The sequence below is a fragment of the Oncorhynchus gorbuscha genome, linkage group LG02, assembly GCF_021184085.1.
Source record: "Oncorhynchus gorbuscha isolate QuinsamMale2020 ecotype Even-year linkage group LG02, OgorEven_v1.0, whole genome shotgun sequence".
NCBI lineage: Eukaryota > Metazoa > Chordata > Actinopteri > Salmoniformes > Salmonidae > Oncorhynchus > Oncorhynchus gorbuscha.
In genome coordinates, this window is record NC_060174.1 from 55,385,506 (window position 1) to 55,411,878 (window position 26,373).

The window sequence follows — 26,373 nt, forward strand, 5'->3', positions numbered from 1 at the left end:
AAACTGGGGCGAAGGTTCACCTTCCAACAGGACAATGACCGTAAGGACAAGTCTCTGCATGTCCTTGAGTGGCCCAGCCAGAGCTCGGACTTGAACCCGATCTAACATCTTTGGAGAGACATGAAAATAGCTGTGCAGACACTTCCCATCCAACCTGACGGAGTTTTAGAGGATCAGCAGAGAAGAATGGGAGAAACTCCCCAAATACAGGTGTTGCAACAAGCTCATACCCAAGAAGACTTGAGGCTGTAACTGCTGCCAAGTGCTTCAACAAAGTACTGAGTTAAGGGTCTGAATACTTATGGAAATGTGATTTTTTTTCTCCCCAGTTTTTATTTTAATACACTTTCAAAAATGTCTAAAAACATGTGGAACAAGTCAAGCAGTCTGAATACTTTACGAATGCACTGCACATACAAAGTTAAGTCTCTAAGTCAAACGGGGTGACGGATATGAGCATTGAAGTGAGACCGCGTATAACAGCAACCCCTTATAGGCCAATCTGTGGCATTATTTTTGACCAAGTTAGTCATGGCCTCTAGTCTGTGTGCCAAATTTGAAAAGTTGCCAATCCATGCTTGAATGATTTATTAAGTCAAGGAACAATTATTCATAGAATAAAAATAGGTTTTGCTTTGCTGTGAAACCCTAATAAGTGATTAGTAGGTCTGCAGGTCTGAATAATCTGTTATGATTGATTGCCCATTACTTTGAGCCAAGGGCAAAATTGTGGTGCAGATATTGCTTGGGAAAAACAGTAGGCAGGGTGTCCAGGGGTCCTCTCCTGGAATTTAACATTTTAAAACTAATTTCCTGCAATTCTACAGTTTGACATGACTTCTTTTGAGGGGTATAAAGAGTGGTATTTTGAAAACAGAGTATGAGGGCTCCCAAGTGGCACAGTGGTCTAAGGCACTGCATCTCTACAGATCCTGGTTTGATTCCAGGCTGTGTCACAACCGGCTGTGATTGGGGGTAGCATAAGACGGCGCACAATTGGCCAAGTGTTGTCCGGGGTAAGTTGTCATTGTAAATAAGAATTTGTTCTTAACTGACTTGCCTAGTTAAAGGTTCAATTAAAAATTTAAATGAAGTTTAAAAGTTCATATTCATATCCAAATAGTGGTGTTGACTCATCCTATACTCGTATTGGTGGCCAAAGAATAAATTAGAGAAACTTTTTTTAAATATTTTTTTTTACAAAACCCCACCTCAAACAAATCACTTGCATTTCCTCCTGAGGAGCTGTCCAATCAGACGGGTATACTCCCACACCATTCCAACAGAGAAAGCGTCTTCTTTTTTTTAAACATACTTAATTCCAGGACAACTATTTAAGTCATATTGTAGTTAATTATAAGCCATACATCTGGAAACACTGGACAGTTACTGTAAACCCAGTTGATCAACAGCAAGGGATGAAATAATATAAGAAATAGTGTAACAGCAGGTGAGAGTGGACACACGACGGCATTAGCTACATTGTCATTAATCGCAAAACTCGAATGACATGGTTGAACTGAGGATACACCAGGACTCAAAACAAAAAGTCCTGCGGATCACGGAAAGGCCACATCTTTGGTTTAAAAGCCTTCGGTTGTGATATTCAACAGAATACGCTACATTTTGCAAGCCTTCCGACTCGCGATGCCCGGGTGTTTGAGCTAATGCGCAGAAGCATCACAACGTGTTTTGAGGAAAAAGGTCACGAACTCTGACCCTGCCTGAAGCAGGAGCAAAAGACAGAAAAATAACATTAATTTATTACCTAGACAATCAGCGTACAACAAGCAGAGCAGGTAAGACAACTGAATTGTGAGCGAAAGCTGCCATGAAAAAAACACGTCATGCATCACATAATGAAGAATACATTTGCCAAGCCAGCAGCCCGAGGGAAAGCTGCCATTAGCTAACGTAGCTAGTTCGTAGACTTTGCTATTGATTCCGGACCAAGAGTGCATCAAAACCGGCAAGTAATGAGATATCAAAACCATACCGATACTCGGGTGTTATTTGGCACTAAACGACAGTGTAGTTAGCTAACTCAAACAAATCGATATTCGCGTGCCAGTTATTAGCTAAAACGTGTATGCTAGCAAGCGTGCTAGCTGTGAATCCTGTAGGAGAATGCTAACTAAAATCTATCGCGAAGAAATTTGGTTCGATTTCCGAAGCTGATGTTCAAATTTGAAACCCAGCTAAATGTTCGTTTGTATTAGACCAACAACAATTTGAAACGGTTCCAAATTGATTTTCAATTGCTAGCTAACGTTACATTTGTGCGTTCTTATTCCTTGTTGTCAACCGCGAAGTCCCGCCACTCGCTGGCTGCGTTTTGGTATGGGCCTTGAACCCTAACGTGCTTTAACCCTTCAATGTTGACCTTTCACCTACAGGAAAAGAAATACCTTTATCTTCCGTATCGATTTTAAATAGTTAGCAACTAGACCAGGGCGTGTTTGTTGTACTTACAACCATCGATATTAATGTAAGGCTAGTTAACGAACTACATGCTGTGTGATATTTCTCAGCTTGGTGAAGACGGCCACAAATGCAGATACCAAGCATGCTAGGCCGAGTAATTATACCACGATGTGTCCCATAGTTAGCTAGTCAGCTAGCATGCACATTCCGAGTTAAGTCAAAACAAAAATAGTCTGTACTAGATTGACTAACCCTCCTGTTTTCTCACATTAGTAGCAACGAACGACCTAGCTAGCTTCCTGCATAGGACATGGGCAGGCATTTCAAAAACATGTTGCTTGCTAGCTAGTAAAACGGACCCATATCCACTAACAAATGTAACGTTCGTTATTGTTGTTGGCAGGGCAAACCCGATTTGATGATTTCTGGTATGATCCAAATAAATCACAGCTCGTTTGTGGACTCGTTTTACCGGATTAAGTAGAATGCAATTGGAAATGAATGTTCAAAGTTCAATGTCTATATCTAAAATGTAAGTTGACAAGACATTTTGATAAATATCCTAATGTCAAACCGCAGTTTGTGTCCAAATCTATGACCAATATGCAGAAACGGATTTCATGTTTAGGTTTCAGAATATCAATCTACACATGTGCCACAATAATAACAATATTACTTGTATTTGTTTTTTTGTTTAAAAATGAAGACCTTATAAACTGCACACACTCCGAAAACCCAGTTTTGACAAGTGGCAATAAATCACTCATAGAAATGTGCTTTTTACATCAACTGGTTAGAGGACAACCTTAAGAACACAGTCATCTTGTAATTTCGTTTTTTAAATTCAAGTGGGTCTCCAACGCGGTAGGCTAAGTGTAACGCAACACTTATTTTGTTAATCCATCGATATGAGGTTGAAATCAATAGGACAGGAGGCAAACGTTGGGGTGTAGCACTGTTTAAACTAACACTATTCAAAGGCCACAATGAAACTTGGAATAACATCTACTCGGTTGTTTAGAGGAGACCTTTAAGAGGCTTATGAACAAAAATGTTACTGCAACAATTTAAAAGATTTTACTGAGTTATAAATGGAAGGAAATCAGTCAATTGAAATAAATTCGTTAGGCCCTCATCTATGGATTTCACATGACTGGGAATACAGATATGCATCTGTTGGTCAGAGATACCTTTAAAAAATAGGTAGGGGTGTGGATCAGAAAACCAGTCAGTATCTGTCTGACCACCATTTGCCTCATGCAGCGTGACCCATCTTCTTCCCTTAAAGTTGATTGTGGCCTGTGGAATGTTGTCCCACTGGCTATACGAAGTTGCTGGATATTGGTGGGAACTGGAACACACTGGTGTACACGTCTATCCAGAGCATCCCAAACAGGCTCAATGGTATGCGGGCCATGGAAGAACTGGGACATTTTCAGCTTTCTTGCGACATTATCATACTGAAGCATGAGGTGATGGAGGCGGATGAATTGCACAAAAATGGGCCTCAGGATCTCGTCACAGTATCTTTGTTCATTCAGATTGTCATCCATAAAAATGCAATTGTGTTTGTTGTCTGTAGCTTATGCCTGCCCATACCATAACCCCACCAAGGGGCACTCTGTTCACAATGTTGGCATCAGTAAACTGCTCTCCCACACAATGCCATACACATGGTTGTGAGGCCGGTTGGATATACTGCCAAATTCTCTAAAACTAAGTTGGAGGCAGCTTATGGTAAAGGAATTAATATTAAATTCTCTGGCAACAGCTCTTGATGGACATTCCTGTAGTCAGCATGCCACTTACACGCTCCCTCAACTTGAGACATCTGTGGCATTGTGTTGTGACAAAACGACACATTTTAGAGTGGCCTTTTATTGTCCCCAGCACAGGGTGCACCTGTGTAATGATAGTGCTGTTTAATCAGCTTCTTGAAATGCTACACCTGTCAGGTGGATGGCAACCAACTTTAAGGTGCATTACTGCCACCAACTGCACTGTAGAGTGTGGATCTTGTTCATCGTTCAATCACCAACGTGATGCTTGTAAAAACCAATGAGTCGATGGGAGGCAGGACTTGCAGCACACCAAGCGTCTAAAATAGAACCAAGTTCTCAAGTGACTGTTGACGCATGTGTAGGGCTGTTACAGTGACCCTATTACCGCCACACCAGCGGTCAAGAGTCATGACTGCAGTCAAATTCCACATGCTCAAGCTTTGATGCTCATTAGCAGCCAAACCAAACTTGCTAACTGCCTGGTACTCAGCACTCTATTGTCCCGCTAATCACTCTCACTGCAATGCAAATGTAATCTAAAATCAAATCAAACACTTCATGAGAGCCCATGAGCTCATGTTGTGCAACATTCTATAGGCTATGCAATAGAATGAGAAAACAAAGTTTTGATGGCCTCTATTAAAAAGAAGATCCCATCATCTTTCTATAGGCTAGACCTACTATATTTATTTATTTCTCAACTTTCCTAATATTAAGCACATTCCTTTGCTTTACAACAGGTACAACTGACTAGTTATCCCCTTCTCTTTCTGCTGTTCTGAGACAAAATGGTCCATTCTAAATTGAAACTCATTTTACACATATAGTATATGTAAAGGCTCGCTTCGAGGCAAGCAACACTGGAGCATGCACGAGAGCACCAGCTGTCCAGACAGATTACCTTGACGTGTACTCAAAGCATGCGCGGACCAACTGGCAAGTGTTTTCGCTGACATTTTCAACCTCTCCCTGACCGAGTCTGTAATACCTACATGTTTCAGACCACCATAGTCGCTGTGCCCAAGGAAGCGAAGGTAACCTGTCTAAATGATTACTGCCCTGTGGCACTCACGTTGGTAGCCATGAAGTGCTTTGAAAGCCTGGTCATGGCTCACATCAACACCATCCTCCTGGACACCCTAGACCCACTCCAATTCGCATACCGCCCCAACAGATCCACAGATGACGCAATCTCAATCGCACTCCACACTGCCCTGTCTCACCTGGACAAAAGGAACACCTATGTGAGAATACTGTTCATTGACTACAGCTCAGCGTTCAACACCATAGTGCCCACGAAGCTCATCACTAAGCTAAGAACTCTGGGACAAAACACCTCCCTCTGCAACTTGGACTTCCTGATGGGCTGCCCCCAGGTGGTTAGAGTAGGTAACAACACATCTGCCACACTGATCCTTAACACTGGGGCCCCACAGGGGTGTGTACTTAGTCCCCTCCTGTATTCCCTGTTCACCCACGACTGTGTGCCCAAACACGACTCCAACACATCATTAAGTTTGCTGATGACACAAAAGTGGTGGGCCTGATCACCGACAACGATGATACGACTTGTAGGGAGGAGGTCAGAGAACTGGCAGTGTGGTGCCAGGACAACAACCTCTTCCACAGTGTGATCTAGACAAAGGAGCTGATCGTAGACTACAGGAAAAGGCGAGCCGTACAGGCCCCCAAAAATCCAGAGCTTAAAGAGTTTAAAGTTCCAAACTATTATGGTCCAAACATCACAAAACAGCCGTGAATATGACATGACAAAACCTTTTCCCCCTCAGGAGACTGAAAATATTTGGCATGGGTCCCCAGATCCTCAAAAGGTTCTACAGCTGCACCATCGAGAGCATCCTGACCAGTTGCATCATCGCCTGGTATGGCAACTGCTCGGCATCTGACCATAAGGCGCTACAGAGAGTAGTGCGAATGGCCCAGTACATAACTGGGGCCAACCTCCTTGCCATCTAGGACCTATACAATCGGTGAGGTCAAAAGAAAGCCCATAAAATTGTCAGAGTCCAGTCACCCAAGTTATAGACTGTTTTCTCTGCTACCGCACAGCAAGCGGTACCGGAGCGCCATGTCTATGACCAAAAGGCTCCTCAACAGCTTCTACCCCCGAGCCACAAGACTGCTGAACAATAAATAAAATCACCACCGGACAATTTACATTGAGTATCCCAGCACACTGACTCTGTACCGGTGCCCCCTGTATATAGCCCCGTTATTGTTATTCATTTTTTATTGTAGTCTGCTTGGCAAATGTTTTTCTTGAATATTAAATGAATACTCTTCTTGAACTGCACTGTTGGTTAAGGGCTTGTAAAAGTAAGCACTTTTCACAGGAAAGTCTACAGTTGTTGTATTAATTTTCAATACAAATAAAGTTTGTTTTGAAGTTAAGAATAGTCTGATGGGTGACAATATTAGCCTATCAGTTGTGAATGATTCCCAGCACGTACAGTAAGGCAAGAAACAGCGCATGCCTTCTTTTTTCTTTTTTACAACTTATCCAAATCATAGTCGTACACCTCATGTAGCCTAGCCCATAGACCTATATGCTGATACGGTTTGTATCACAACTAAAGTGGTCAAATAACTTAAGCACATTTAATTTGCTTTACAGCCGGTGTAGAGCCTAACTGGCATGCAATTTAGGGAAGATAATTTTTACCACATTCACCTTTATAATAAAGCATTATTATTTATTATTAGCATTATTATAATAAAGCATACATAATCGCATTTGCGGTCACTTTTAAGAAAAGTGTTTTCCTGCTAATTGCATCTTGGAACGTTCACGCTTGTGTGCACATTGCTGCTCTTATAATGTGAAAAAATGGCCCAGTAGTTTATCAACATTAAGCTAAATGTTCTGATCTGTTTATTAGATTCCAAATTAAGGCAACTGTCCCAGAGTATGTTTGGAGTATTTATTTCTTGCACAAGTTGACCAATAGAATAGGTCAACTTTTGTACTATGGGGGACAGTAGATTTTTTTTAACTAGGCAAGTCCGTATAGAACAATTTCTTATTTTCAATGATGGCCTAGGAACAGTGCTACTAAACTACTGGGCCAGTTCAGAGGCAAAATGACAGATATTTACCTTTGTCAGCTCGGGGGATTCGATCTCGCAACCTTTTGGTTAAAAGTCCAACTCTCTAACCACAAGGCTACCTGCCACCCCATAGGCTAGTGTTTTTGCTGTTCGTTAGGCCTACTCATCCTGTTAGCTGACAAAGTAAATGTGGACAGTTCTAACATCTTCAATATGCACCTCGGAATTTGATAAGAAGGACGCACGCAGTTGCGTCCCTAATGTGTCTATCTTCACTTGTAGCCTACTTCGGAGTTGAGATGCCTGTGAGAAGGTACCGATCACGTGACGGGTATAGGCTAATCAAAATTGAGATATCTGAGCGGTGCTTCGGGGACAGTGATTGGCAGCCGGGCGAAGGGAATTATAATTATTATATTTAGTCCAAGGGCACAACGGCCACTTTCGCGGGCAAAAGGCATTAAAAATGATTTTTTTAGGGGGCATTACGGCCACAAGTGGATTTGTATCTACTGTAGCCCACAGCCACATGTCATAGCCAGATCAGGGCCTAACATAACCGCAACTCACAGTATGCTATTCTGTTCTTCTGAAATAGACTGCATTTTCTTCATAGCGTGTTTCTTCAGACCTGTCTAATATAAAGAATACATTTATTGTAACGGTGTAGGCTATATTACATGTATTTATTAGACTTTTTAAAATGTAGATGTTTCAAAGGTCTGCATCAGCGGCTTGTAGCTTTTGTGTGGAAGCCAAGAGCTGCTAAACATGTTTGTTAATTAAAGGTCAATTACCGTGAGGCCAGCAGTTACTATTAGCTTGACAATCACAGGCTGACAATTTCATGACTGTCACAGTACTACGCGCGCGAGCAGTTTGGATGAAATGATTGAATAACAACATTCGTGTACGCTACGTGGCCCGTTTGGTCAGCATACAAGTCCTGCGCACCCCAGCATTTGACCAAATCAACGGTACAACACCAAAGATATTGATTAAATTTTTTTTTTTTTGTAAGTTATCGATCTTATGTTATTGTGATGACTAAACTTTTATTCTAACATCACCAATCTGAAGTAAAATAGGATGTCATTCCACAAAATTTTATGGGGTGAAAATGCAAGTTTGTGTAAGGTAGTAACACAAACGGTCCACATTAGGGAAATTAGCCCAATCCAAAATACGTTTATATGGCAAAATAATTCAACATGTCAATTAAGATGATAGTATATGTTGCCCAATCACAAACCATTGCAACAATGACATCGTTTTCTCACTAATTTAACCATTTAGAGAGTTTAAAAATGCTCTCAAACAACGTTTTACCAGGCGCTCTACACTAGAGCTATAGTGTCTGTGCAGCAGCCGGAACATTTGACGTCCATAATTATGGTATGTAAGAATGTAGGCCTATGTTTGTCCTCTCATTGTATAGATCTGTTACTGGCCCATCCGTATGGCCTAGTACTAACTATATTGTGTCTATTTTGTGTTTTGCTGTGATATTAATAAGCCCATTTGCTACACATCTCACTCTCTGAGAACTTGTTCTGATGCAAATATGTTTATCATTGATTTTCAATGCATACCCAGTAACTGAAACATTCCTTCCTACACAGTTTGATGTGCCTCCTTGGGGCTTTGATGTGAGCAGCAGCAGAAGGAAACAGAATCAGCGTCATGGACAGACAGACTCAGAGGATTCAGCTGGTGTCAGCTGATGGTGGCATGATGGGACACCGTATCCAGGTAGTGTAACGGACAAGTCATTTCCTGCTCTGAGACATGGCTGTGACCTCCACGTCTCAGGTTATCCCTTACCCCTAAACTATTGGTCAAGGCTATTATTAGTCAACATCCGCATGACTAGTACCTTCACTGACGGGCCGCCCCCAGGTGGTGAGGGTAGGCAACAACATCTCCTCCCCGCTGATCCTCAACACGGGGGCCCCACAAGGGTGCGTTCTGAGCCCTCTCCTGTACTCCCTGTTCACCCACGACTGCGTGGCCACGCACGCCTCCAACTCAATCATCAAGTTTGCGGACGACACAACAGTGGTAGGCTTGATTACCAACAACGACGAGACGGCCTACAGGGAGGAGGTGAGGGCCCTCGGAGTGTGGTGTCAGGAAAATAACCTCACACTCAACGTCAACAAAACTAAGGAGATGATTGTGGACTTCAGGAAACAGCAGAGGGAACACCCCCCTATCCACATCGATGGAACAGTAGTGGAGAGGGTAGCTAGTTTCAAGTTCCTCGGCATACACATCACAGACAAACTGAATTGGTCCACTCACACTGACAGCGTCGTGAAGAAGGCGCAGCAGCGCCTATTCAACCTCAGGAGGCTGAAGAAATTCGGCTTGTCACCAAAAGCACTCACAAACTTCTACAGATGCACAATCGAGAGCATCCTGGCGGGCTGTATCACCGCCTGGTACGGCAACTGCTCCGCCCTCAACCGTAAGGCTCTCCAGAGGGTAGTGAGGACTGCACAACGCATCACCGGGGGCAAATTACCTGCCCTCCAGGACACCTACACCACCCGTTGTTACAGGAAGGCCATAAAGATCATCAAGGACATCAACCACCCGAACCACTGCCTGTTCACCCCGCTATCATCCAGAAGGCGAGGTCAGTACAGGTGCATCAAAGCTGGGACCGAGAGACTGAAAAACAGCTTCTATCTCAAGGCCATCAGACTGTTAAACAGCCACCACTAACATTGAGTGGCTGCTGCCAACACACTGTCATTGACACTGACCCAACTCCAGCCATTTTAATAATGGGAATTGATGGGAAATTATGTAAATATATCACTAGCCACTTTAAACAATGCTATCTTATATAATGTTACTTACCCTACATTATTCATCTCATATGCATATGTATATACTGTACTCTACATCATCGACTGCATCCTTATGTAACACATGTATCACTAGCCACTTTAACTATGCCACTTTGTTTACTTTGTCTACACACTCATCTCATATGTATATACTGTACTCGATACCATCTACTGTATGCTGCTCTGTACCATCACTCATTCATATATCCTTATGTACATGTTCCTTATCCCCTTACACTGTGTATAAGACAGTAGTTTTGGAATTGTTAGTTAGATTACTTGTTGGTTATCACTGCATTGTCGGAACTAGAAGCACAAGCATTTCGCTACACTCGCATTAACATCTGCTAACCATGTGTATGTGACAAATAAAATTTGATTTGATTTGATTTTCACATGACTTCAAGGTTAAACAATAGCAGAACGTACAGCATCAGGGTTAGATTCCAGACAGTATACTAACCCAACATAATTTGGCTGATGTATTTCTGTTATTCTCATATAAGTTGACTTGAATATTCTCCTCTCCTTTCCTTCCAGATTGTGACAGACCAGTCCACGGGCCAGAAGATCCAGATCGTCACTGCATTGGAGCAGGGTTCTGGTGGGAAGCAGCAGTTCATCCTGGCTAATGCAGACTACTCCACGGCAGGCAAGGTAATCCTAGCCAAACAAGAGGCCTCGTCCCCGGGCAAGGTGATCCTGGCGGCCCCAGACGGTTCAGGGGTAAATCAGCTGCTGTTTGCCTCCCCTGACCTGGCTGGCCAGCAGATCCAGGTAGAGGCCTCGGCCTGCACCACCAATATTCTAGTCTCTTACTACCTTCTATTCAGAATATTGCTATCCACAAAATTCTGGTTCCGCAAGCATAGATTAAAGCTACGATCTCTGATGAGTTTTTCAGTCAAACAACCGCCCGCCATTTGTTTTGGTATACAGCTGAGGGATGGGGTTAGGGAAATGTAACCCCTCTCAAATCATATTAGACAGCACTCTATATGCAAGGATTGACAGTCCATTTAGTCCAGTACAATGCTTAATCTGTGAGGGAAACAGGCCCCTAGAAGTATCTTCGACATCTGATATGAATGCCTCTTTTGCTTTTTGTGTGCGTTGTATTTCCAGTTTGTGACGGAAGGGTCAGACCAGGCCCTTTCCAAGCCCGTGGTGGAGTACTGTGTGGTGTGTGGAGACAAGGCCTCAGGTAGGAATGAAATGCACTTGAACTTGTCTGACCCTTCTTGAACCCTCTCTTCTCGTTGTGTGACTGATCCTGTCCCCCTCCCCCCTCCCTTCTCCTTGCCCAGGTCGTCACTATGGGGCAGTGAGCTGTGAGGGCTGTAAGGGTTTCTTCAAGCGCAGCATCAGGAAGAACCTGGTTTATACATGCAGGGGGTCCGGAGAGTGTGTCATCAACAAGCACCACAGGAACCGCTGTCAGTACTGCAGACTTCAGCGCTGCATGGTCCTGGGCATGAAACAGGACTGTGAGTACCTGCCCCAATCACTTACTGACGTTCACATAGGTATATAATGTTAAACAAACATGCTTCTCTAACATGTAATTTAAGAAATGGTGTCAGTTTGTCAACATCTGCAATGTTCCACAATGCTCTGTGTTGTTACTAGTCCGTATGTTTGAGGGGATCAGTTTGAGCAAAGTGGAGGTATTGATCACAATAAAGGCTGTTTTACACACCCACTCTAAGAACCCAAATCATCTGATTTCATTTATATATTCCAATATTTCTTTCTGACTGTCCACATAGTAGCACACAGTTGCAATGCTAAATTCCTGTCACTTTTACATTTTGGGATGGTTTTCACGATAAAGGCATGTCATGTGCAAAAAAGACACTTCCGAGCAATTATTTTTCGATCTGAGCGTTCAAGGCAGAGGTCGCATATGGAGGAACGGTTTTGTATTAGGATTCAGATCTACTAAAGCCTTGTTCACATTGGCAGTTTGAAGTGACTCAAAACATTTATTTTCCATATCTGATTTAAAATCTGTTCTTTTTTCTGCGGTCTGAACAGCCAAAAAGCACATGGAATTAGATATTTCAAGCCACAAATCGGATACAAATCAGATTCCTGGCCACGCGACTTGTCTGAACAGTCAACTCTGATTTATTTGACTGTTATTTGGCATATCTTGTTGCTTCCTAGCTATGCTGTTGACAGTTTTGACAAAAACGTGTGGTAGTTAACTAGGATGTTAATTGTTTCCAAACAAATGAGTGAATGTGCTAAACAGCTAGGCCTACCTACCTAGCTAGCTAGTTGACTGCTGTGGCTAGCCAAAAAGTTGGATCATCTTATCCTTTGAAACTTTAAAAGCGTTCTTCTTTTTAACATTCAAAGCAACTGGGAAATGTCCATGGCTGGCATTGTTGCCACCGTAGCTTGATAACTTCTGAGTGATAGGAAGCACGAGCACCACCACCAATCAGCCTACACCACTGCGCACACATCCATTGTTGCTATGACAACTAGCATAGACATGTCAGCAAATGACGACTGTCTGAACACACCAAAATCCTGTTTGGTCACTTGTAACTTGCTGTTTGGATAGTCAGTATTCAAAAATTGATTTGTAAAACGAAACTTATTTGAGCATTATGGCCTGCAGTTTGAACAAAGCTTTAGACTATTTTTACACAGATTACTCAGATTCCATGTGTTTTTTTGTTTGCTGTTTACACATTAAGAAAATATCAGATATGCAAATTAATTGGTGGAAGATCTGAATTTAGCTGCCTGTGTAAACATAGCCATAATTAGTAGTTATTTGGGATGGAAGGTGACTTGTAAATCACTGGTTCTGTGTAGTCCGACTGCAATGCAATGTAGCACATAAGCATGGCGGATTAAAGTTAACTGTTCTCTTCCTCTCTCTCAGCCGTTCAGTGTGAGAGGAAGCCGGTGGAGGTATCCAGAGAGAAGTCTATCAATTGTGCTGCATCTACGGAGAAGATCTACATCAGGAAGAACCTGTGTAGTCCTCTGGCTGCCACGCCCACCTTCGTCACAGACAAGGAAACCGCCAGGTACTACAAGGAGACAGCCAGGTACTGCAGCTGGCTTAAGGGCCCCATCACATTGAGCAACGCAGCATACAATTATAAAACCAACTCTTATGTATTTCATTGGGGAAGTTGGTTTGGAGTGGTGGAATATAGGCGCATGAGGTCACACCAAACACAGCCTCAAAAGGCACAGGGTACATACTCCACCGTAAGCTCTGTGTGGGATGCGTTACCACTGTGTGTGAGCCCTAATTAATTAGTTGACGTTACTGATTAGCTGGAGTGGACACACCTGTGTTCCCATGTAGAAATCAGTCCATAGAGTCCACTCGGAGAGAAAGAGGTGAAGTCAAGAGGGATAACTGGTCCCAAAATCTGTCTTCTCCAGCAGGTGGCTTTTAAAAATATTTTTTCCCACTCACCGAGCAAGGAGTTTTTGTATGAAGAGGGTTGAATTTGGTTAACAAAAAAATATAATTGCTTATTTGCTACGCGTGGCTTATTTGATCAAATAGAAGTTCCGTAATGCTTAGTTTGCACAGATATAAGTAGGAAACGTGACAACCAGGCAACTTCGGCAAAAAAAAAAAAAACTTTTCACGCGTATCTGCCCTCCGACTACCCTCCATTTTTTAAAAGACATTTCTTTTTGTTGTTAGAGTGGCCACTTGAGTATCTGAGAACTAACCACTGCGTCACAGTCTCAATCGTTCCTAATTGGACCTCCAATTCATCTGCACCGATTGGAAAATACTTCACAGGTGAAAACAATAGTGTGGAAGCTCAACATTGGCTGAGTTTAGACAGGCAACCCAGTTCTGATATTTTTTTCAATAATTGGTCTTTTGACTAATCAGATAAGCTCTGAAAAAGATCTGATGTGATTGGTCAAAAGACTCTAAACGTATCCAAAATAGGCTAGCTTTCAACCTTTTTTCCAGATTAGTGTAAATGAAGAGGATGGTTGGGGTAAACGGAATGACTGCATAGCCATTTGGCTGCATTTATACAGGCAGCCCAATTCTGATATTTTATCGGTCTTTTGACCGATCAGCTCTTTTGTTATTAATTGGGCAAAATATCCAAATTAGGCTGTCTGTGTAAACGCACCCTTCGAGATCTCTGTGAGATTAGATGGTAGAATTGAAGTGTTTTGTGTTTGCAGATCAACTAGTTTGCTGGAGTCGAGCATGCTCCTCAACATCCAGCAGCCATTCCCCAAGCTGGAGAATACCATCCTGCTCCCGACATCCCCTGAATCGGTTAGTAACTGCAGCACAATATACAAATTAATTTAATTTCATAGTAAACTTGATCCACCCGTGGGCTAAACTCATCTTTTTGAGTTTTTTAAATGATATTTTTTAAGGACACATACAAAGCATACATACCACAGAGCCAAAAAGTTAAATGTAGTATGTAAAAAGCCACCCTCCCATTGTCTTCAGAAATTATTCATACCCCTTGACCTATTCCACATTTTGATGGGTTACAGCTTAAATTCTAAATGGGTAAAATAGATTTTAGATATTTCTGTATTTCTGTATTTCATTTTCAATAAATTTGCAAAGCTGTTTAAAAACATGTTTTCATTTTGTTATTATGTGTAGAAAAAATATATATAATGAATTTTGAGTTCAGGCTGTAACACAACAAAATGTGGAATAAGTCAAGGGGTATGAATACTTTCTGGAGGCACACTATAAGTGAAGACCATCTCTTCCAGGGCAATAGGAGACACCGTATTTATATTTGTACTCACCCGCGGGCCAGAAGAATCATGTCCAAACCAATTTACGATTGGACAAATTGCGGGTGCATAGAAATACTATTTTAAAGTTCGGTATGGGTAGTCTTCCTACGTCTTTCCCTCTATGTAATTGTTAATTTTATCAGGGGAAACTGCAGTTTTATCATACCGCACTATGGATTTGTTCCCGATAGCCAGAAAGGAAATTCAGTCGTGACAATAGATATTCTGCCGGTTAAAGCAACTGGGATGTTAGTCTGTGATGAGGTCTGATTGAACCGATTTGAGCATCCTGTTGAAGTTTCAGGCAAGGGTTTTATCTAAGGAAGGAAATATATCTATTCACAAATATTTAAAATGGGAAATGATTGGGACTCCATTATTAATAGTGGTGCTGATTCTCCCTTGTGCCTCTCCATAGAATGACCCATGTCAGGGTGACCTGAGCACCCTGGCCAACGTGGTGACATCACTGGCTCACCTGAACAAGGCCCGGGAGATGAGCGACATTACAGACGGCAATGACCTAATGGGTGTGGATGACACCCTTAGCAACGGAGACAGCTCAATGACGGATCTCCAAGGAGACGAACAGACGGCCAGTGACATTACGCGGTGAGGAGATTTCTTATACAGGATTTTAAAGCCACTTCCTGGAATTTTGTTTTATTCTCAGATCGTATCTATTTTTAACCCCCCGGAGTCACTTAAATCGAAGTTACATAACAACAACAAAAAACATAAAAATCTGTCAGTTTAAATTAATGTTTGTTTTTAATTGGCTGCATCTCAAATCTATTGCATCCGCCAGTGTCGCACTTCCGCATCTGCGGTGAAAGGTGGCAGAGCTTGAGTGGTGTTTGTCAGACCACGATACATTCCTAAAATCGGCCTTCTTATGTACATGTCTACAGTGTCCGTATGGTTTGACCTACGGGGGAGACTCACGAACACGATGGTGTTCTCCGTTTTGCTCTACGAGGAGACCCGTCCGAAGTCGGTACCGTTGATGTGCCGACTTCTGTTTGGTACTGTGAACCGTTTGGGCTATAAACTAATGGGAGCCTGTGGTGGAAATTTCCTCTATTTACTAAATCATGGGAGCAAACCACACACACACACGTCAGAGTTCTTTATAAAAGTCCATCTTTAATTATATGAGCTCTATCAAAGTCCTGTGACTCTCAGATAAATTCAGTGTCTCCCAGTGAATTCTCTGAGAGCCCCCTTACAATGCAACTGAGTTCCTTTAATAGCAAAGACACACATGGTCAGACAGCATAGACATAATTCATCGTTCAGCTTTGTCTCCTTTCCCAAACCCCAGAACCATAAACCAAATCCTCCATATCAACAGGCATATATCAAATTGTCATTTAGATACAATCCACTCTAAATACAAACTCCTGGACAAACTCACGGAGAGGAGAATGAGGCTATAGGTTAAGATAGAAACAACATTAGAGGGAGCATAGAATGATTCCAGACACTGCCACCCTTCTTTCCCCAGAATGGGAAAGGTAGGGAGTAAAAGATATGTTTACACATGATGTCACTTTGACCTCTCCCCTCTCTGTGGCCCATGCAAGTTAGTCCTGACATAGAACAGATAACTAACTGCCAATGGCCACCACTATAGTACAGCAAAATACATTCTTATGAGAAGTAACTTACACACATTTGATGAATATTAAACATCTTACAAATGTTACCAACAAATTCTGATCCTTCCACGACAAGCCCACTGTGGAAAGGGGAGATTCTCACGAACACGATGGTGTTCTCCATTTTACTCTACGAGGAGACCCGTCCAAAGTCGGTTCCGTTGATGTGCCGACCTCTGTTTGGTACTGTGAACCGTTTGGGCTATAAACTAATGGGACCCCACTGTGGAAAGGGGAGATTCTCACAAACACAATGGTGCTCTGTTTTGCTCAAGGACCACCACAAGTGTTACTGGACTCGTCTGAAGGTACCGTTAAAAAAAACAAAAAAAAAACGAATGGAAGTATGAAGGTAGTTTTGTTCCTACTCAAAAAAAGGGGTTCAATATGTATAATAAAAAAAAATATACAAAATATTTCCTGTTTTTTACATTTTATTTTGTTTTTACATCTAGATTTAAGACGGACACTTCAAACCCTTATTTATTTTGACTGTCCTTTTTGCCATTTATGAATGTGTTATTCAATGTGTTTCTATGCGCTTCAGTAGTAAAGGCCAAAATCTACCTACAATTCCAAATCAAATAGCTAAATGATCCATATTATGAACATCTTAAAACAATTCCATATGTCAGCTTAGCATCCCCCCTTTCCCAACGTCTTTAAAGAATTTTAATAGGTAAAATGTAATCTGCTTGGATTGACTATCAGCAGTGCTGATTTTAGATCTGATAAATGTTCTGAGTGTATCAGAAGGAACTTAGGGGTTGTGTTTTCTGTATATCATGGGGCTCAAATTGAATTTTTTCCAGTCAAGGGCCATGTGGTTCCTGTGTTCCTGCCTCAGTTAATTAGGTTTCGTGCTGGTTAGATATTTCCTATCCCAAGATCTGTCAAGCTTGAAACTTGTTTTCCTTTCTGCAGTCTATTTCTGTATCACTTTCTGAACCTCAACACTAATAGACCTTTTTACCTCTAAGAAAGTAAAGACAATATAAGTACTTTTAGAGATGAATACAGTGCCTTCAGAAAGTATTTACACCCCTTTAATTTTTTCTACATTATGTTGTTAAAGCCTGAATTTTAAAATGGATTACATTGAGATTTATTGGTCACTTGCCTACACACAATACCCCATAATATCAAAGTGGAATTATGTTTTTAATTTTTTTAAACGAATTAATAAAAAATGAAAAGCTGAAATGTCATGAGACTATAAATACGTATTCAGGCCCTTTCTTATGGCAAGCTTAAATAAGTTCAGGAGTAAAACTGTGCTTTAACAAGTCTCATAGTAAGTTGCATGGACTCATTTTGTGTGCAATAATAGTGTTTAACATGATTTTTGAAGGACTATCTCATCTTTATACCCCACACATACAATATCTGTAGGATGCTTCAGTCAAACAGTGAATTTCAAATAGATTCAACCACAAAGACCAAGGACATTTTCCAATGCCTTGCAAAGAAGGGCATCCATTGGTAGATGGGTAAATTACACTTTGGACGGCTGTAACACAACAAAATGTGGAATAAGTCATGAGGTTTGAGTCATTTCTGAAGGCACTAAGTGTACTAGTTTGAACTGGTGTGTGTGTGTGTGTGTGTGTGTGTGTGTGTGTGTGTGTGTGTGTGTGTGTGTGTGTGTGTGTGTGTGTGTGTGTGTGTGTGTGTGTAAAGGGCTTCTACACTACAGAGCCAAAACAGAGATTTACTGAGCTGGCCTGATTACACATCCACCATAATTGATGGAACCGTGCTGGAAAGGACAATGAGAAAATAAAACACCAGAGCCAGAAGTTTAAGTCGGCACTATAGTGTGAATCGAGCACTAATTTGTTGATTGACTTGTTTTGTTGTCTCGCTCTCCCACCTCACCAGAGCGTTTGACACCCTGGCCAAGGCCTTGAATCCTGGTGATGGCTCAGCGGGAGACTCTCTGGAGGCCACGTTGCAGTTGATGTCAGGCGACCAGTCAGGCCCTGTGGTGGAGCTGGAGGGGCCCCTTCTCTCAGACAGCCACGTCCCCTTCAAGGTGAGGTCCAGGGGCCATGCTCAAAAGTAGTCTACTATAATGGGAAAAGGATGCCACTTGGGACGCTACCCCAGTCAAAGGCCCAGGGGCTGACCATAACTTTAATCCATTTTTAAATCAGGTGTTATCTTAAAATGGAAATGTATTCTCAGCACGTCATAGTGCTTAAAGAATCAAGAGGCGCTGAACTCATTTGCTATGGCAACTTCATTTCCCTGCAGGGATTAATAAATATAATTAATCAATCAACTTTTTAAAAATATATATTTTAAAAGTCTAATCTCTAGGCCCATTCTTTCTCAATCATGATGTCTCTCTTGCTCACGCTCTTTAGTTGATGATGCCTTTGCCCATGCCTGAGTACCTAAACGTGAACTACATCTGTGAGTCGGCCTCAAGACTCCTCTTCCTGTCCATGCACTGGGCGCGCTCCATACCTGCATTTCAAGCCTTGGGGTGAGTCCCTACCTACCTACTGCTCTCATTCTGTGTCTCTAATTCTCTTCCACTGAATTGGAAGGTGTAAGTAAATGGAAGATGTAAGTATTCAGACCCCTTTACCCTTTTCACATTTCGTTACATTACAGCCTTATTCTAAAATTGATTAAATAAATGTTTTACCTCAACAATCTGCACACAATACCCCATAATGACGAAGCATAAACAGGTTTTTAGAAGTCTTTGCAAAACAAAACGAAATGCCGTATTTACATAAGTATTCAGACCATTTGATATGAAACTTGGAATTGAGCTCAGGGTGCATCCTGTTTTCATTGATCATCCTTAATGTTTCTACAATTTGATTGGAGTCCATCTGATGTAAATTCTATTGATTGGACGTGATTTGGAAAGCCCCACACCTGTCTATATAAGGTCCCACAGTTGTCAGAGCAAAAAGCAAGCCGTGAGGTTGAAGGAGTTGTCCGTAGATCTCCGAGACAGGATTGTGTCGAGGCACAGATTTGGATAAGGGTACCAAAAAATTTCTGTAGCATTGAAGGTCCCCAATAACACAGTGGCCTCCATAATTCTAATTCTTACGTGGAAGATGTTTGGAACCACCAATACTCTTCCTAGAGCGATCCGCCTGGCCGAACTGAGCAATCGGGGGAGAAGGGCCTTGGTCAGGGAGTTAACCAAGAACCTGATGGTCAGGTGTTCATGATGGTCACGCTCTGGAGTTCCTCAGTGGAGATGGGAGAACCTTTCAGAAAGACAACTATCTCTGCAGCACTCCGCCAATCAGGTCTTTATGGTAGAGGGGCCAGATAGAAGCCACTCCTCAGTAAAAGGCACATGACAGCCCATTTGGAGTTTGCCAAAAGGCATCTAAAGGACTCTCAGACCATGAGAAACAAGATTCTCTGGTCTGATGAAACCAAGATTGAACTCTTTGGCCTGAATGCCAAGTGTCACGTCTGGAGGAAACCTGGCACCATCCCTACGGTGAAGGATGGTGTTGGCAGCATCATGCTGTGAGGATGTTTTTCAGCAGGAAGGACTGGGAGACTAGTCAGGATCGAGGTAAAGATGAACAGAGCAAAGTACAGAGAAATCCTTGATGAAAACCTGCTCAGGACCTCAACAGGACAATGACCCTAACCACACAGCCAAGTCGACGCAGAAGTGGCTTTGAGACAAGTCTCATAATGTCCTGGAGTTCCCCAGCCATATCCCGGACTTGAACCCGATCTAACATCTCTGGAGAGACCTGAAAATAGCTGTGCAACAACGCTCCCCATCCAACCTGACAGAGCTTGAGAGGATTTGCAGAGAAGAATGGGAGAAACTCCCCAAATACAGGTGTGCCAAGCTTGTAGCGTCATACCCAAGAAGACTCGAAGCTGTAATCACTGCGTCAACAAAGTACTAATTTAAAGGGTCTTGATAGTTATGTAATGGTGATATTTCAGTTTTCAAATTTAGCAACCATGTCTAAATACCTGTATTTGCGTTGTCATTATAGGGTGTTGTGTGTAGATTGGGGGGGGGACAAGTTAATCAATTTTAGAATAAGGCTGTGACGTAACAATATGTGGAAAAAGTCAAGGGGTCTGAATACTTTCCGACGGCACTGTATATGCAAACTGCCGTGTGTATCAGTCAGCCTTTTTCTTCCTACTGGCCAGAGCACCAAAATGGAAATGTATTATATTGCTGACAGGTGTCATCCTCTATTATTTTAAATGCAGTGTATATTAATATATTCTCCATGCATGCATTTTAATAAATTAAATGCATCCTGTATTTCCTAGTGATATTGACACTAACCTGGTGAAGTCCTGTTGGAACAAACAGTTTGCCCTGTGCCTGGCTCGACGCTCCAACATTACGAATGTTGTCTTTTCTCCATAGTGGTCTCGATAATGACATTAACCTGATGAAGGCTTGTTGGAACGAGTTGTTTGCTCTGGGCCTGGCTCAGTGCGCCAACGTTATGAATGTCGCCACCATCCTGGCTGCCATCATCAACCACCTGCAAACCAGCCTACAAGAAGGTACAGGAGGTGGATTGTACAAATGAATACATATTTATCACAGTGTTTACAATAATTGCCAGCAGATTTTTTATCCAAAGCGCCTTCCAGTATGGAGAGTGTGATTTATGCAGCAAACATATTTGCAGCAAACATATTTTCAGGCTCTATCTCAATTGATAAAAATCTGTCCTCCTCGTTGTCTCCTCTTTATCATAATCTGGACTGATTCGAAAAGACTTGACTGGGAAAAACAATATGGTGGAAGGGAAGCTCATTAGGCTAGCTGTCACCTGGTCATTTTTTGTTGTGGAAATGAAGGAAAGGAAGAATTTTAGACCAAGAGCCCCAGTGTCCTTCTCCATTCTTCCTCATCTGTTCATTCCCCCCCCCCCCTGCAGAGAAGCATCTGCCGAGTCAGAGCCACAGTAGGCTTTTTGTTGTGGGAATACATGGGGGTGTTTATAGTATTTTAAATGATTTACGCTCCCCCTTTTCCCCCCCTATAGAGAAGCTGTCCCCAGAGCGAGTGAAGCTGGTGATGGAACACATCTGGAGGATGCAGGAGTTCTGTAACAGCATGGCCAAACTGTCCCCTGACTCGTATGAATACGCCTACCTCAAAGCCATCGTCCTCTTTAGCCCTGGTGAGTGGTGGCTGGAGAGAGTGATAAAGAGGGACTGATGCATAATGTAACTCGGTGTTGCAAAGAGTAATTGGTCACATTCCAGACAGTACAAAGCATCCATGGAGAGTGGGAAAAGATAGGAATTTTAGCGTTTTATGTGTTAGTTTTGAAATTAGTGCTGATGCACTATATGGCCAAAAGTATATCGATACCCCTTTCAAATGAGTGGATTTGGCCATTTCCGCCACACCCATTGCTGACAGGTGTACCGTTATAGGATGCAACCTTTCCAACAAGTCAGTTTGTTAAATTTCTGGCCTGCTACAGCTGCCCCGGTTAACTGCATGTGCTGTTATTGTGAAGTGGAAATGAAGCAACAACGTTTCAGCTGAGAAGTGAGAGGCCACACAAGCTCACAGAATGGGAACACTCACTGCCGAGTTCCATACTGCCTCTGGATGCAACGTCAGCACAAGAACTGTTAGTCAGGAGCTTCATGAAATGGGTTTACATGGCCAAGCAGTCGCCCAAGCCCAAGATCACCATGCGCAATACCAAGCGTCTGCTGGAGTGACGTAAAGCTTGCTGCCATTGGACTCTAGAGCAGTGGAGACGCATTCTCTGGAGTGATGAATCTTGCTTCACTATTTGGCAGTCCGACGAACAAATCTGAGCCTGCAGATGCCAGGAGAATCCTACCTGCCCGATAGTGCCAACTAAGGTTTGGTGGAGGAGGAATAATGGCCTGGGCTGTTTTATAGTTCGAGCTAGGCCCCTTTGTTCCAGTGAAGAGAGATCTTAACGCTACAGCATACAATGACATTCTAGAAGATTCTGTGCTTCCTATATCGACATGACAATGCCCCTGTGCTCAAAGTGAGGTCCATTCAGAAATGGTTTGTTGAGATCGGTGTGGAAAAACTTGACTAGCCTGCACAGAGCCCTGACCTCAACCTCCATCTAACACCTTTGGGATGAATTGGAATGCCGACTGCAAGCCAGGCCTAATCGCCCAACCTAAGTGCCCCAACCTCACTAATGCTCTTGTCGCTGAATGGAAGCAAGTCCCCTCAGCAATGTTCCAACATCTATTGGATAGCCTTCCCAGAAGAGTGGAGGCTGTTATAGCAGCAAAAAGGGGAACCAACTCCAAATTAATGCCCAGAATTTTGGAATGAGATGTTCGACGAGCAGGAGTCTACCTACTTTTGGCAATGTAGCGTAAATGAGAAACTGTTGCATGACTCAACTCACTTCTGTGAAAAATGTTGTCACACGATTATGTTCATTGGGCCAACCTCCTGGACACAGATTATGCCCATATATTTATTTAGAATTTAAACAAAATATTTTTATACATATATATTTGTTTTACTATTAAGCTTGTTCAATGGTGAGTCTGTCCCATGCAGTAACACGGCAAATTGTTGCTCGCCCCTTCTTAGTGTAGTTAGGTGCTGCCCTTCAGACAACAGTTCCCAGATCCTCAGCAAACTATTTAAACAAAAGAAAGTACACTGGACCATGACTCCCCATGGATTTGCTGTGTACATAAAAGGGAGAGTTATTATAAATGCAGAGTTGCACCCTTTCCTTTTGCTTAATCTACTTGTTCTGCGTCTTTGCCAAGAACTATACTGAACAAAAATATAAACGCAACCATTTCAATGATTTTACGGAGTTCATATGTGGAAATCAGTCAATTTAAATAATTAATTAGGCCCTTATCTATGGATTTCACATGACTGGGAATAAAGATTTGCATCCCGTTACCTATACCTTAAAAGAAATGTGCCTTACATTGGGCTTTAGGATCGCATCACGGGATTTCTGTGCATTCAAATTGCCATCGATTTTTAAAATGCAATTGTGTTCTTTGTCTGTAGTTTATGCCTGCTTATACCACAACCCCAATGCCACTATGTTGACATCAGCAAAACGCTCGCCCACATGACGCAATACACGTGGTCTGCAGTTGAGGCCAGTTGGACGTACTGCCAAATTCTCTAAAATGACGTTGGAGGCGGCTTATGGTAGAGAAATTAACATTCAATTATATGGCAACAGCTCTGGTGGACATTCTTGCAGTCAGCATGCCAATTGCATGCTCCCTCGACGTTTGAGACATCTAGAATTGTGTTGTGACAACTGCACATTTTAGATTGGCCTTTTATTTTCCCCCAGCACAAGGTGCACCTGTGTAATGATCATGCTGTTTAATCAGCTTCCCGATATGCCACAGCTGTCAGGTGGATGGGTTATCTTGGCAAAGGGGGGGATGTAAACAAATTTGTGCACACCATTTGAGAGAAATATTTTTTTTGTGCGTATAAAGAATTTCTGGGATCATTTATTTGAGTTCAAGAAACATAGGACCAACACATTACATATGTTTTATTTTTGTTCAGTGTATAAAAGACAGCAGTGAAATAGAAACATGTAGATAGTCAGTGAAGGTTGTTTGGTACCATGGTGATTGTCTGATGCGGTACCGTTCCTTTTGTTTAATGAACTTGTTCTGTGTGTGTGCATGCTATAGACCACCCAGGCATTGACAACACCTTACAGATCGAGCGGTTCCAGGAGAAGGCTTACATGGAGCTACAGGACTATGTTACCAGGACCTACCCAGAAGACTCCTATCGGTCAGTAACTCGCTACATTCTACCACTAAATCCAACTATAACATAATTTCCTCGATCATTCATCTTCCAATTCTGTTTCTCGGCCACTGTTTTTGCCTCCCTCGATTAAATTGTCAAATTCTAATGCTTTCCTGCCTTCAATTATAAGTGATTTATTGGCATGACATTCACATGAATATTATTGCCAAAGCAAAGATCCATAACATTCTAAAATGTCTCTACCTGTCAGGTTATCCAAGCTGCTGCTGCGTCTCCCGGCCCTGCGGCTGATGAGTGCAGCGGTGACAGAGGAGCTGTTCTTCGCTGGCCTCATCGGCAACGTGCAGATAGACAGCATCATCCCGTACATCCTCAAGATGGAGTCCACCGACTACAACAGCCAGGTGGCCACTGGAGTCTGACCTTTTGACCTGACCCACTCCGACCTGGTCGCCACAGCAACCTAGAAGCGTCTCCTGGTCACCATGGCAACTTTACCTGCAGGCCAACTGTAGGGCTGTAGGCGAGCTTCCAAGGTAAAAATGCAGGGTCGTGTTCATTAGGGCACACCATTAGCAAAAAAAAAAAACATCTGTGGGAAGTTCAGATCGTGCCTCCATGTTTTCTTTTTTTTCCCGCTCCATTTTGGACGGTTTTCTTTCCGTTTCGTACCTACTGAACACAACCCAGGTTGGCTGCATTGCTGTGTGTCCACCTCCCTAAACAGAATCTGAAGGTTTTCTCAATGGAATCGGATGACCTTCAATGCTGAAACAATCCTCTTCTTTGACAACCTGATTATAGCTCAAGCAGGAAGACTGTAGTCCACACACACACACACACACACACACACACACACACACACACACACACACACACACACACACACACACACACACACACACACACACACACACACACAGCCGCCACGCCTAATGTTATCCTCAGCTTCAACAAATGAACTTTGAGTGAGTCAATCAAGCTTCGTGAATTGTGCTCTTTAGTAATGTACAGCACATTTACATATGTAGGATAAATTGTTGTTGCTGAGAATTTTCCTGCACAACAGGAAATGCAAACTTGTGTCTTCAGGGTTTAAAAAGGCTTCTGAAGTTTGTACTTTCCGCTTTAAAATGTCCGACTTGATTTGCCTTAACAGCATTTTTAAACAAATCAACCCCTACAGATTTATTTTGTCCACATTATTCACATTTCCCGTTTCAACCGGATTATTTTCCTGCTGTTGCAAACTGGCTCAAATTAAGATCCTTCATCTGTGTTCTTTATATCCCTTCATTTTGTGCTTCTGATCTCGTTTGTATTTTGATGAACGGACAGAGGAGCTGTTTTACTTTTTCAGAGTGCCCACCTCATCTGGTTTCAAAATGCACTTGTATTATCCCCCCCCCCCCCCAAATTGGAGAAACTTTTTGTCAATGTTGGTTTGCCATGATGTGATCAGTTAAGGTTATGACCTTTATGGTATTTGTTTGCTAATCCGAAGGAAATGGCTTGTATCATGAGTCAACTCTTGTCTAACTTGGAACTCAAAGTATCATGTATGTATGTGTAAATATGTATATAGAAATATGTGGAGAAAAAGCTATCATGGACAAAAGATGCTTATTACAAGAATTTTCAGCTTTTTGACATGTAAATGTAGTTGCTAAAACAATTGTCAAGTCATTTCAAAATAAAATGAAATTTCAATGGTCAATCAAATGTATTATAGAATTATTCATACTTTTCAATGATGGGGTGACCTTTTTTGATGACCACTTCAGTTGTAGCCTGGTTCCAGATCCGTTTGAGCTATTGTTACGAAACCAATAACTAGCCTGCTAATATTGTTGCACTTGCTTTGTCTAGCGAACTTAGGCCTAGTCTGTAACCTGAATGTGTGCATGTGTGAGAAGTCAGCGTATGTGCCTTGGTGTTGAATGTACCCTACATGTGCCCATGGCAGTGCTTCATTTGTAAATCATGAGGTGAACAAAAAGTGAGCGTGATAGGGGGGGGGCTGTGAATGCATG

The 26,373-nt window shown here is 42.3% G+C and overlaps 1 protein-coding gene across 8 annotated transcripts; it reads left to right on the forward strand.

Annotated features, from left to right (window-relative positions):
* The first annotated feature begins 1,264 nt into the window (after window positions 1-1,264).
* Window positions 1,265-25,209, forward strand: LOC124004783 (nuclear receptor subfamily 2 group C member 1-like). Of its 8 annotated transcripts, none has more exons than XM_046313610.1 (14): window positions 1,265-1,450; window positions 8,897-9,026; window positions 10,673-10,909; window positions 11,258-11,336; window positions 11,440-11,619; window positions 13,035-13,203; window positions 14,327-14,423; window positions 15,333-15,526; window positions 18,457-18,610; window positions 18,945-19,066; window positions 20,966-21,108; window positions 21,597-21,734; window positions 24,256-24,361; window positions 24,591-25,209. In XM_046313610.1, the coding sequence occupies exons 2-14, from the start codon at window positions 8,958-8,960 to the stop codon at window positions 24,760-24,762; spliced, it is 1,860 nt and encodes a 619-aa protein (XP_046169566.1). In that variant the 5' UTR covers window positions 1,265-1,450; window positions 8,897-8,957; the 3' UTR covers window positions 24,763-25,209. The 8 variants fall into 8 exon arrangements, with proteins under 8 accessions (XP_046169566.1, XP_046169537.1, XP_046169575.1 ...); XM_046313581.1 differs by lacking the exon at window positions 1,265-1,450 and adding an exon at window positions 1,487-1,799; XM_046313619.1 differs by lacking the exon at window positions 1,265-1,450 and adding an exon at window positions 1,487-1,799 and having other exon boundaries at window positions 13,035-13,182.
* The last annotated feature ends 1,164 nt before the right edge of the window (window positions 25,210-26,373 follow it).